Genomic DNA, 14,006 nt, shown 5'->3' with positions numbered 1-14,006 from the left:
AACACTTCGCCCGGAGTAAATGCATCTTTCTTAAGGGTGTTTCCAGGTTTTAATTATCTAAATGTAAATACTTAACGAATTTTACTCAGAGTAATGAGCTAAAGTGTGCACTACGTAAATGAGTTATTCTAATTAATCATGTATGAACTACTGGTTTAACGAAAAGCTGTTTAAATTCACTGCGCATTAAGGCCGAGCCAAACGGCAATTCTGCATTTATTCAAACATGACTTCACCTATTACGTCATTCACAAACAGTACACTCTAGTGAAGCTTTTAACACAAACAGCGCGTATGGAATTAATTTATTTAAAGTATGACAAATGTATACTACTTAAGAACATCAGTCATGGAGCTTTTGAAGTTTTAAAAAAAAAGAAATAAACACATTGCTGTGATTTGAACAGATACAGAACTGACTTCGGCTGTTTTTGTCACTCTTAACAGGCATGTAACGAATTCACTACCCACGTGATGAACCTGCTGAGGGAACAGTCTCGCACGCGGCCCATCTCCCCCAAAGAGATTGAGCGCATGGTGGGAATCATCCACCGTAAGTTCAGCTCCATCCAGATGCAACTGAAGCAGAGCACCTGCGAGGCCGTCATGATCCTGCGCTCCAGATTCCTCGACGCCAGGTCAGCGGATCGCGTGTGTTTGATGTATACATGCATGTGTGCGCGCATTAGGTATTGCAAAACCTTGATTGCTTCCGTGTGACCCATATAAGCCCATCCGGTGGGCGAGGTCATTTTCAGACTGTGTGTGCAGGTCTGAAGCTTCTCCCACTTTTCTGGCACAGCACACAGTGTGAGCACTGCATAGATGCATGATTTTAATTATGCTCATGTTCCATGCATTATCCATTTTCAAGACAATCATGGCCTCGCACCTGAGAGCAGTTAAGACCAAATGAAACGGGGGGACCGAGTCATGTGTAATAGATGGAGGGGAGGTCATCAGCAGGTGTTGTGGATTACTCTAATCACTAACAGTGCGGTGCGGCGGGGAGCTCTGCGGAGAGTGGCACAAGTTCGGGCCAAACAAGCCAAGTGGAAGCACATTTGCTGCCCACTGCCTGTGTGAAACGCAGTAAACAAGGCAAAATAAGCAAATGCTCAACAACATGATAAGTAGTGCCCTTGGGAGGGAAGGGGACCCAGATCTAGTTAGAGTTTGCTTGTTTCTACTGGAGATCCCTGGGGCTGTGGCACTTCAGGAACAATGCTCAACTGTGCATGCCATGATTTCTATAATGTACCGAGATGCACTCCGACTGGGCTTTGCGCTCCATCACGAAGCCCACCCATCCGCTGCACTAAACTCTACACATTACACGCTTGGACTGGAGATTGGAGACCAACAGACCAAATTAAACATTGTATGTGTTTTGCGACTGTGTGTGTTTATTTGTGTGTGTGTGTGTGCGCTTGTCAGTTTATTGGTCTGCTCGGTTTTCTTTTGTGTGTTGACGAGACTCTTGGAGCAGGACACGATATTCTGCTCCTGAGGGCCCTTAGAGCCCATTCCTCATTATTTTCACCATTTATGTGTGAGATTGATTGTGTAATTTGTGCAATCCAAATGGATGAGTTAATGCTGGTCTCACTAATAGGCTTGCCCGGCCTTTCTCTCATTCTGCTCCCCACTCAGGCGGAAAAGGCGAAACTTCAGTAAGCAGGCGACGGAAATTTTGAACGAATATTTCTACTCGCACCTCAGCAACCCATACCCGAGCGAGGAGGCTAAAGAGGAGCTGGCCAAGAAGTGCAGCATCACAGTTTCCCAGGTGGGTACTGCTCATCTAACAGTAGCTGGTGGGTAATCAAGATGGGAAAGGCTAAAGCCTAGGGGGATTGTTACTGTAGGTCACACCACCAAGACACAATGTCCTCTGCTAACCTTGACATTGTGACTGCCTAATGATGCTTCAGTCAAGGCTGGTCCCAGTCAGTCAGAGCAGGGCCACAGGGAAGGGAGGCCTATATCATCTCAGCCTCAATCAAAGCACTATGCTGTCCTTCCTTAGCCGCCCCGACGCTGGGTCCCCTGCCATTTTTCCCTCTCATTCCCATCCACCATGTGTGCTCTCTTTGTTGCCTGGTCAGTCGCTCAGGTCGTAAGCTGGGAAGAAAAAAAAGAAATGGCATCATCCATTACTTTAAGAAAAGCAGTTAAAGTCTGGTGCTTCAAATCACCGGATGATACAGGGTGTTTATTTCTATGTTTGCTCTTCAAGTAACCTTGCAGGAGTCTGCTAATTCGCAGCTATATTTTACACTTAAAGATGCTTTTTTCTGAAGATTCCCACTTTTATATACAATAGCCTCCCTGTTGGGTAAACCTGAAGGCAATATCTCTCACACCTAACCCCCACATCCAAAGTGTTATTATCATCCTGTGGTCTTTTTCTGCTATGATTGTGACTACTATCTAGATTTTTTTTTCCTACTCTATTGTTCTATGGTTGTCCTCATGAGACACGATATCAGAGAAACATGAATCTATACAATAATCTGCAGTGTTTTGTCTGTGTGGGGAGGGGGTGATGAGGGGTATATTGAGTGTAGTCATGAAGAGTCAGATACTGTAAAAGCCCATTCTTTTTTGCCTTCAGGGGGTGGGAAGCACCATCACAGTATCACAGGTATGTCATAACTTCTCCTGATCCACTGTTTTCATTTTTTGTACCTCCTTTGTTTATGTATGTAATAGCCTCACAGTTTTCCACTGCACAGAACCTCCCTCCCTCACACCACAGGATCAATGCTAATGTTATAGTAGAGAGTCTGAGTTTACACTTTTAAAAGAGCGGATAAGATCTTTTCAACACTTACACCCCCACTTTTAAGTCACACACGATGTCAACTGATTCATATTTATAGGCTGCACCCACAGCATTCACCACATTATGTGTGTACAAATGTGTCACATGTAATTTTTTTAGTTTTTGGCTATTGTTTACCACATTATCGTTTTGGTTTCTGTTGTAGAGCGTTGACTGATTGTGTGGTCTTTTGAATCTTCAACCTGCGCTCTGAGCTTATTTCCTCCCCCCGTCCACCCTCGTGATCACTGTGTGCTTTACAGTGGTTTCAAGAAATGGCCACCGGCCTTTACAAATGGAGCTCAACCCTGTGTTCTGAGTGCCTCCCAAAACAGGCCACTGTACTACTTCCCATGAGAACAAATCAGTCTTTGCAGAAATTAGAGGGCTTTTAAAAATTCACTTGAACTCATCTCAGGCCCCATTAGTGGCGTACTCCTCGATAAGCGGAGGCCAGGGCAGACATTCTTATTGACTTATTCTTAGTGCTTTGGCTCATTTTAAGTGAGTAACAAAGTCGGAGGCTTGACATAACGCCGGGTGCAACATAAGTACGTTATTTCTCACCGTGGCTCAACCTTTCAGAGTCACAAATAGCTCACTGTGGTCACACTGAGGGCTCGGCTAAGTAATTTTTCAAACACCCCCAGACTCTTTTTTGCGGCGCTTTGTTGATTGCACAAGTAGTTCATTAAGTAAACACCATCCGTTGCGAATGGTATGCCAATACCACTCTGCAGCTTTGCTCGATACATCATCGCTGATGAAATACCCTGCGTCATTTTAGCAGGGATCTTTTAAAATGCATGTGAAGCACAGTCATCTCCCCTCCACACAAGATGCAGTATTTCATTTTTTTTTTTTTATTATTATTATTTCAAACGTCCTGAAATCCTGCACTGATAATCTTGAATTAGCAACATCCTGAATGAACACATTATTATCTGACTGTTTGCTGACTGATTTGTTTACTGAGCACAATGATGTATTTAATGTACATTGTTAATGAAGCTACCTAAGTGGCTCTCTAAATACAAGACCCGTGTTGTTTCCACTATCACTTTGCATGTGAACTGCAATGAAGGCATGGGATTAAATGGCTGTGGTTCGTGTCGGGGTTTACATACGCTCCAGAGAGCACATTAGATGTAATTCGTGTGACTGGGACGCTGTTTCACATATAGACTTGATACTGATGCAGAGATAAATTTACATTTTCAAAATTTATAGGCCTTTGCTTCAGAGTGACACTTTTAAATATTTCAACTATTTATTATTAATGTGGCATAGTGACAGCTTTGCGTTTGGATTTAAGGCTTACAGCAGGGCATTATAAACTGAGACCTGATCACAGACGGATCGTGCATTGCCGTACATTGACAAGAGAGTAGTATTGACCTGAAAAGGGGTGAAATAGTTTGAATTATTAACCACAGCCTCCCTAGTGGGCAGCAGCGGAGGGAATGCTATCATGTCCTTGCAAGGAGCCTGCGCGGTCATTATACAATCGCTCCCTTTGAGGCAGCTGATGTCAGGTAATTCAGTCTCACAACCTGGTTCTCACCAAACATAGGAGTCAATTGAATGCATGGCCTGCCACGAGATAAAAGGGAATTAGTTCTGTAGATTGGGTTATGCTCCACACCTTACAGTGCTGCACATTTGCTCAATATTTAGCTGAACCCCAGAATCACTAAAGAACCACTAAAGCTGGAGTCCAGTGGGCAGGAGAGAAATGTGTGTGCAGAACAAAGAAGTGTTGTGTAACTCAGTGTAGTCCTTGAACACAGTCGTGACACACATCATCGTGAAGGACAAGAACAGAATAGAAAGTTGGTTGACCTCTCAAATGTTAATATTTCCTATATAATCGCACTTCACTGCAGAAGTTGCTTGCACCATTCCTATATTGGTGAAAGTAACGTGTGCTGATAAGTAAACCAGTAAAATCGTTAACTATTAAGTCACATTTAATGATAAAAATGTGTCTTCATGAGCAAACACCACCACTGGCCACAACTGACATCTTAATAAATGTGTACCTATTTAATACACTGTTTGTATGAACATTTTGTGTAAATTAAACAGAGTGGTGAGCTTTAGGAAATGTTTTCTGTGATTTCCAGGGGTTTGTGGGCACATTGTGAGCTGTCTAAAAGAGCGAGAATATTGCACCGTCTTTGGCTGTACAATCCACTGTAAGCAGGTTAAGTAAAAAGGATGATGGCCAGGGCTTTCATTGCTTCCAATTAAACCTTGCTTGTTAGTTTAACCTCTAGGTAAACCCATCAAACAATTGATGTCAAGGAAACCCTGCCAACAGTGGGCCTTGCCTGAATGGCCATTAATTTTAATTGCCTAGATATTAAAGATTTAGAGCACAGAGACGTGCAGGATAGAAATGATCTGATGTCCTGCAAATCCAGTCAGTTTTTACGCCACAGCATTGGCGGGCTGCTGGGGATATTAAAATTTAAGCACATGGGTGGAAATTAAATAAAGCGTCATTAGGGGCAGCTGCTCTTTGGCTGGTCCAGCCGTGGGCTGCAGGGCCTGAGAGGGGGGCTGCAGCACAGCGACAAGACACTCTAATTTATAGGACCATTAAAAACAAGCATCATCTCATTATTATTCCACTGTTATTGCAGAGCCAGCATTCACATATACAACTTTTCGGTGATGCTGGATGTCATCATTTTAAGTCGACAAAATTAACATTTCTGGTTGCTCTAACCCTGAATGTACGCAGTTTTTAACATTAATTTAATCTCAGTTCTTGCCCGTGACTCTGGAGTTCCATTTTACTTCGGTAAATCATGTAGAGCTTTTTTAACACATCAGTTAACAGTGACTGCCCCAATAATCTGTTTACTGCTTCACATGTCCGCAGGTCTTTACCCTCTAACTCTTGTTTGCAATCATTGTAAACAAAATTTGCTTTCCAAATCACTGAGCATGCATGCACACACACGCACAAAATCATTCACCGTTGTGTTAATATTTTATTCTTGCAAAATAAAAGCACCAGTAATGAAGGGCAGCTGTTTTTGAGAGTACAAGGTGATATGCATGCTTGGATAGGATAGGGTGAACAGAAGAGTCAAATATAAAGATTTAACCAAAGTATGAAATGTTCTCTTGTATTTACAGTGTTTATACTCACATTGACATGCAGCCTTAAATATGATAAACAACTTGTGACTCTACTTGCTGTAATATTTAATCATTGAAGTAATTGCACACATGCATTTGCATAGGGTGTCAATCACCTAGACGCACTGATCTGGAAGCAAGGAGAATGTTTGGCACGATCAAATATGATCATTCACATATTTCACAAAGGGAAATGCCGGAATTAGTATCCTTTACAACCAGTCCTGATATGAGAAATGTATATACTACACTGACTTCAGTGTCTGTGCAGTAGAACCCTCTTGTGTTTTAGTTTTGTCAGGAGACAGATCTAAGAGCATGTCATGCTCCCATCCATGAGAAGACACAAGTGGCTCCTGATTATGGCTTAATTAGCTTGTGTACCCAGCGGACATTACTGCAGGGGCTGGGAATTGGGTACTTGATGGACCCAAACATGACATCTTGAAACAATCACACTGCTCAGTGCACGGTGCTGTGGCTGCTTGACGTCTGACTCCTCTGCTCCTCCTCCTTCTGCTCTCCCACACAGGTATCCAACTGGTTTGGCAACAAAAGGATCCGGTACAAGAAAAATATCGGCAAGTTTCAAGAAGAAGCCAACCTCTATGCCGCCAAGACTGCTGTAAATGCAGCACACGCTGCAGCCGCTGCAGTGCAGAACAGCCAGGCCAACTCCCCTACCACACCTAACTCCGGTAGGCACCCCTGCATATAGACAAAACAGATATGCCCTCTACCTCAGCCCTTAACCTGCCGCCTGCCTGCCTTACTCTCTCATGCACCATTCACACAGGCAAGAGTGACAGGCTCTGCTCCCAGCTTGGGGATCACAGTGTCTCCTGTCTATAAGACAGTTGATGCCAAGCAAACTCATGCATAAAGAGAGCGTTCCTGACTTGTGAACCGAGAACACATGTATTTTTGGCAAAATAAAAAAAAGAGAGAAAGAGCGAATACAGAATGATGTCATGGGATTTGTTTTCCCTTGACTTTCTGTCAACTTCCTGTCATTTGTAATGTAATGGTATGTAGTCCCCCTGAACGTTAGAGATTTCTTTTACAAAATAAAATGAAACATAATTGCTGGGAGCATTTTACCTACAGTAATAGCATCATATCAACATGGCATTATGTTAAGTTCATATTGAATAATATAAAAACATGGAGCCTGAAAGGGCATATGTAGTCTAGTTTAATGAGTAATGTAATGCTGAGTTTGGACTAGGTTGACCTGCGTCGGGATGTGGTAAGCTTATGAAGTGGTCCCTTTTTCTTGCACCCAGGATTCCAGATGAAAGATGAAGAGTTTCAGCTGGATTCTGCAGAGAGCAAAAACACTCTTTTAAGCAACATGTTTACTGGTACTGGTCTTTTCATAAGCTTCTTATTGTCCTTGTCATTTACCATGTGATACCTCCCTGCCAAATGTAGATTGGAAATAGGTGATGTGGAACAATTGGGAGCTTAAGCGACCAACTACATATAGAACCGGCCCCCCCTTGTGTCATGTGATTTTCATTTCATTTGTATTCACCCCATTCGTTAAAAAAAAAAAAAAAAAAGATCTCTAGTCCTTCTGCACATCGTCCTCCTCTGTTTGGCTTTCCTTCCCTCACCTTTGTAGTTGCTTGCTTTATGGGAGTCTTTCTTCTGTGTTTGTGTCTGCCTGAGTGGGGTCTGTTTATGCAGACTTGTGCGTGACGTGCGTGTCTGCATTATTTTTGCGTGCGTGTCTGTGCTTTCCCTTTATAGCCCTCTCATGTATTCAGCTACTTACATCTTCCCTTTCCAGGTTCTTCAGGTTCTTTTAACCTCCCAAACTCTGGGGACATGTTCTTGAGCATGCAGAGTCTGAATGGGGATTCTTACCAAGGGGCACAAGTCGGAGCCAATGTACAGTCACAGGTAGGATCAACAATCAGGGACAGTTCCTGACAACCAGTGCAGAGAGCTGTCCTTGTCTTGCCTGTGTACTGAGCCATCCACAGTGCAGTCTGAAGCACATTAAACCAAACATAGAAAATAAGAAAAACACGCTGCTCATTACGAGTGCAGTTCAAATTACCAAGCGAGGCCTCCCATAACATCCGATTGACTGAAGTGTGTACTGACTATTTCGCTTTGGATGGAATATTTTGGCAGCCAAAATATAATCCCACCCCACTGCTATCATGCCACAAAGCAATATCCTGGTTACTGTACCAAACATTTTGTGAATGCATTTGGCTTTGACTTGAGCTCTTGGGTTGGTATTGGGTTTTTGGTACGATGTTTTCCCCGTTTTTTCTGTGCTCTATACTTCTATCCTCCTGTCTCATCTTGTTATTGTTTGTTGTTGATGTCTTCCATTTTGTCATTTTAAGCGCAGCTACACAACTGACACACTCCACACACTCATGCACTTACGAAAAAAAAATGCTCACGGTTAAGGTAAAAATGAAAGCTAATTTTAAACAGCCATCGTGATTTTTTTTTTTTAATTATTATTATGTTCACTTTTATTTTTATTGTTTTGCTTATCAGCCACTGTATAAAATATAAAGTTTCAGCATGCTCATAACACCAGTATACTTTTTATTTTTCATAAGAAAATCTATTACCTGTAGTATTATCTGGTTTAGTACATTTCTCAGGAGTTTTTATTTTCACACTAGTTAGCATCTTTTATTTCACCGAGCATGCTTTAGAATTAGCGTTGGGACGGCCGCGCGACATACAGCTGACCACCCTGTCCACCTTGTCTGTCCCTTCAGGTGGATACCCTGCGCCATGTTATCAGTCAGACGGCAGGATACAATGATCCTCTAGGGGGAAACACGATGTACAGTCCACATGGCTTGAATGTAAGTAGAGGCAGGCATGGCCAATGTTTTTTGGGTTTTTTTAATCAATGAACTCACTTTGAATTATATTACTTTGCAACCGTACATATGTTTCAGCTTCCTACTGCATGTCCCATAAAATATTAGACATTGTGTTTTGTCACCTGATATGAATAAAGGTTGCATTTCATAAAGGACGTTACACAGCAGGGGGAATAAAATCACCAGCTTTCCTTCAAGAAGTATTAATACTTTGTTTGACTCAATCGAAAAATGAAAAAAAAAAAAAAAGATAAATAAAGAAAAGGATTCGAGGCACCGTATCTGTTGCATTTCAGCTGTTTTGAAATGCTTCACAGAATTTTCCATAGACTTATCTTCATGATAAAATACGTACCACGTGATCGCCCCGCAGCCTTTTCCCAGACGTGAATTCCATCTTCCCTGATGAGGTTTGATATGGCGCCTTTTTGTAAAGCAGCGCATAATCTGAAGCTATCAGGGTAAAGATTAATTTCGTTGATGAGGGAGGATGAAGAGTTAGGGAGAGAGTGAGAGAGAGAGAAACAGTATTAGACAGCTCTCGCTCTCTCTCTCTCTTTCTCTGCACTGTATCAGAACTGCAGCATTTTCTCTGCGTATTGTTATGCCTGTTGGGCAAAATGCACGCATATTTGCAGACTAATATTATTTAAAGCTTCATCAAAATGAGGTTTTACATTTGCAGAAACGGTCCAGAAAATTAAAGAAAGATTTGTGTGAAACAAAATTAACATGTTTGTTGCAAACAAATGGTGGTGGTTGTTGCAGGCAATCACTGCTGTTGGTGTCATTTCAGCTTTGCTCCAGCCTTATTGCTATAAGCTCTTTAGACATGTCAACTCCTAGCAGGATCAAGTGTTTTTCACTTTCTCACAAGGTTTCTCACTTCCATGTGCAGTGCAGACCTGCGCCTACTGGCTCACCAGAGCTCAGTGTGATCCCCACTAAAACCTTAACTGACAGAGCTGAGCAGCGAGTGAAAAGAGAGAATCAGAACAAAAAGGGAAGTGTTGTAATGAAATATGCTGAACGGCAAATTGTAGCAAAGCTCCTAGTTTTTAGTAAAAGCCCCTGATTTTTTCTTATAGATATATTCACATAGGCTAACCTTTAGCTTTGTTGGTGGTGACGTAGAGGGATCCAGTAAAGGCTAGGTCACGCCTGGAGCAAAGCAAAGTCAGGCTGGCTAAGACTGGCTCTCTTGGAGAGGCCCTGCCTTGTCACTTTCACTCAGCTCTCCCCACCTCACCCGGGCCGAGCCCTCCCTCTTCCTGACTGACAGGAGAATATGTAGCGACAAGCTGTCGGTTGCTGCTGAAATCTGCTTAGACACTGATTTCAGGGACTGCTCCCATTGGTCAGGACACAAGACAAATTTGTCTCGAAGAGTCTCTTTGCTGATGCTACTGTAATGTAAAGACTGGGCTAATCACTCGGCATCATTGTATCTGGAACATTTTAATACCGGCTGACACATCCGTGCGACCAGAATCTATTCTTTGTCTGTTTCCCTTCCATTTTTGGAGTGTCTAGAGTGCACCAGGCTCGTATTGCAGAGCATGTGATTGTAATCTCAACCTTTCCCATTTGTGTCCTAGGCTAATGGGGGATGGCAAGATGCAACGACTCCGTCTTCTGTAATATCTCCAACAGAAGGACCTGGAAGTGTGCACTCTGATACCTCGAATTGATCCGCTCTTAATGCATCTTCGCCTCAAGCTGGGCATGGACTTTTTTAACTGGCTGACCCGACCGCAAAGGATATATTTAAAAAAACAACAACAACAACAACAAAAAAAACTTTTCACAACAGATTGGTTTTCCTGTACCTTAAAATTTCCGGTGACCATGCCACACGCATACAAACGACGTCCTCCATTATGAACACCAAGTGTTTCCTGATCGCTCAGTGTTTTCTTTCTGTGTTCATAAATCAAGTGTAATCGCCATGCTTTTTATTTGTTTGTTATAGGGGTAAACATACACACACACACACACACACACACAAACAAGCGTACAAATGGAAATGTCCCACAGATGTTACTCTGTAAACTTTTCAGGATAATTATCTCATCTGAACTCAAAATACCGGATGACACTCGTGTAATTTCCGTGACATTTTATGACATTTTAAATGCCCATTTGTCTGATTGGTGATTTAATTACTACTTCCCATTTTGATAATTGGGTTCCCTTTCAGTCCTTACAATACATAGATTAAAGCAGTTGTTTCTTTGACTGTAATGTGCTCCCAGTCTTGTCCGGCAACTCAACAATGCTGCTGTTGACAGCTCAATGGCAGCTTTGTAGTTACTTTCAAGATTTATTTTTGCCTTACAGCTGTATACATTAGTACGAGGAAATGACTATTCAAACTCTGGAACATAAAGAAGTGTAATTGATTGCTTGACTACAACATGACACCGTTCCATATTTTATAATTCGATGTTTAGTATGTACATATGTAAACATTTTTCTTTTTTTTTGTACTGCTTATGGAAATAAAATCCCCCCATAGTAGATCATCCCGTCACGGCACACAGGAGCAGGCCCCACAACAAAGAAAAAGTTGTACATAATATAGCTTAAGAGTAATTATACACTCCACCAATCAATACACAGCTTTATTACCTCATTCATAGAAACCAATCATTTCTAACATTTCTGTAGCTTAGAGTGCTCACTTACTACCTCTAAACAATATCACCACCATCGTTTCTCTGGCCCTTATTTCATGTTTTCTTTTTTTTTCTTTTTTTTTATGTAGTTCTTTTGATTACATCTTGTAACACTGTAAACTCTTCACTCTCTATGTAATCTAATGTATATTTTAATCTTTTAATAAAATGATGTTGCCGTACCGCAACTTAAAATAACAAAAATAAAAAAAATAACAATATTAATACCATGGAAAAAATACGACGGGGAAGGGGGAAGAAGATGTTGTTGGTCTGTGGCTTTTACGAAGGGGGGTGTGATGAACATTGTTGATAAATTAACACCAAACAGTAAAACTGTTGTAAATAGCGAAGAAGAAGAAGAAGAAGAAGAAGAAGAAGAAGAAAAAAAAAAACATTTTGAATGTTGCTCATCTTGTTACTAAATCATGCAAAAAAAATGAAAAAAAATCCCAATAAAAACTGTAATGCATAGAGGTTTCAGTATTCAGAACTGTAAATTTCCAGCTCTGTTCAACAGGGTTCAAGACTTCTTTTCTCTTTTTTCTATTGTATGTGATTCTGAAACTGAAAAGTCATGACAAATGATTTGTGGCAGTGATTCTAATGTATTAAAGATGTTTAGTGTTACTTTCTAACCAGACTACACCCTGGACTGAAAAGTCTTCCTTGTGGTAGTTGTGTAATTTCAAACATGAATAAACCTTTTGCTTTCATGACAGCAAGGCGTGTTTTTGTCACGTTTGTTGAGTAAGTGGGAGAGGCTTGGCCCTTTTCTCCATCATAAACTGCCAGCAAAGGACACGTCTTTATGGCAGGTTGCTGCAGCAGTCCATTAATATCAACTGCATCATTAAAGCCATTTATTTTCTCTCATCAATGATAAAACAATGTGTTTATTTTATTTAGGAAAGGGTGATGCACATTAATTTAAACATGAACATGCATCCATCATGTAAATGCACCAAATTTAGCCAAGGAGGCTAATTTTTATCCGGCAGGTAGAAAGCATATAAAAGAAAAACAAAGCACATAGGCACATAGAAATGCAGTGTGTGTGTGCTTTTTTGTTTATACTTTTAGTCAAATCATATACATTCATGCAAATATTTCATGTAATTTATTCATTATGTGTGAATATGCTCACTTTTCATACGGTGGGAAGAACGTGAGGACTTAACCTGCTTTGCAGCTACTGTGGCGCTGACATGGTTAGTGCAATTAACTGAAATGTCAGGCACTTCTAATTCAGGCTATTTTGTCTGTCTGTTGTGGAAAGGCTGGCTTAATGGATCATTGGTTACCAATTCCACATGGAAATTGACATCCATTTATTCTCATTTTCTCAGCAGAGTTCTTCATTCCTGTCTTCCTCCCAAGCTCGTGTCCAGTGTTTGTGTCTTTCAGTCGTGGAGCCTCCTGGATTTTCAACAGTGTAACCGGGGACGAAGCACTGCAGCAAATAGAAAATATCCACGCGCAATGAGCTGCAAGTTTAAAGCGCGCGCGTGTGCGTCTGTGTGCTTGTGTGCGCACATGTGGTTTCAATTTCGACACATGAGAGTAGATAGACAGGAAAAAGAAAAAAGAGATGTAACATGATAGCACGAGTTTAATTCAAGCGCAATGCACAGACGGTTTCCCGGGAGAGCATATTTGTCCACTCAAGCAGTGAGGAACTTCATTGAACACCTTTCTCTGGAAATCATATCTTTATCCTGATTTTACACACCCATGCCAGAGAATGTCCAAATGCACAGAGGCACTTATTTTTTCTCAGTAACTTAAATAAATAAATAAATAAAAAGCTAGAGTGGCCTTTGACGCAAATCAAGAAATAATCTTTAACCTCTTTGCACACCACTGTTTTTTGCTATTATTTCTATTATTATTAAGAAAGATGCTTGAGGGGGATTTTTCAACATTTCACCGTGCATCTGTGTAAGCTGGTTTGCTCCGTGCTGTTTAAGACCATTCCATTCTGACAAAATGGTCTGGGCATATGCATGCATGCATATCTCCTCTCAGAAATTAATGAAAGCATGTGGAGCTCAGCCCTGCCGTTTGGATTATTATCTATTTGCTCATTCTACCTTTACAAATACATACGTTTGCTTCCTCAAGACTTTAACTATTGGATATTTTAAGTACTGCACTCAGCAAAATTGGTCTCGGAACCTTTTAAATAAAGAAGTTACATTTCCTGAGATTATGCCTATTAGAGGTTTTTCTAAGGTTCATTAAAGACGACATTTTCTAAGTAAAATTCACCATGAGAAGCATGCATCATTAAATATGGAAATCCAGAATTATATTAGCAATATGCACCAAGCTAGTGCCAATTAAATTAGAGAAAGATATCATTTATATTATTAAGGTAGAGTTCATATTAGATTAAGTATAAAATGTAATTTTGTCACGGTTTGATTTATTGCTCATGGTGTATTGTTCACAGACCCATGCTACACTGTATTTCAATAG

General features: G+C 41.0%; 1 protein-coding gene across 2 annotated transcripts in view; it reads left to right on the top strand.

Moving 5' to 3' along the window:
• The window catches only part of pbx3b (pre-B-cell leukemia homeobox 3b), a 55,623-nt gene extending 43,322 nt beyond the window's left edge, over positions 1–12,301 (top strand). Inside the window, exons 4-10 of one of the 2 annotated variants that reach the window (XM_084551107.1) lie at positions 448–638; positions 1,654–1,789; positions 2,618–2,647; positions 6,513–6,678; positions 7,776–7,888; positions 8,737–8,826; positions 10,446–12,301. In XM_084551107.1, coding sequence (XP_084407233.1) covers positions 448–638; positions 1,654–1,789; positions 2,618–2,647; positions 6,513–6,678; positions 7,776–7,888; positions 8,737–8,826; positions 10,446–10,538 — 819 coding nt within the window. In that variant the 3' untranslated portion in view covers positions 10,539–12,301. The remainder of the gene's footprint in view (positions 1–447; positions 639–1,653; positions 1,790–2,617; positions 2,648–6,512; positions 6,679–7,775; positions 7,889–8,736; positions 8,827–10,445) is intronic. The other variant, XM_084551108.1, reaches the window with a different exon arrangement.
• Positions 12,302–14,006: the final 1,705 nt, after the last annotated feature.

This window comes from Chelon labrosus, assembly GCF_963514085.1.
Source record: "Chelon labrosus genome assembly, chromosome: 9".
NCBI lineage: Eukaryota > Metazoa > Chordata > Actinopteri > Mugiliformes > Mugilidae > Chelon > Chelon labrosus.
The sequence above is the reverse complement of the archived record's forward strand: the minus strand, read 5'-3'. Positions and strand labels throughout refer to the sequence as shown.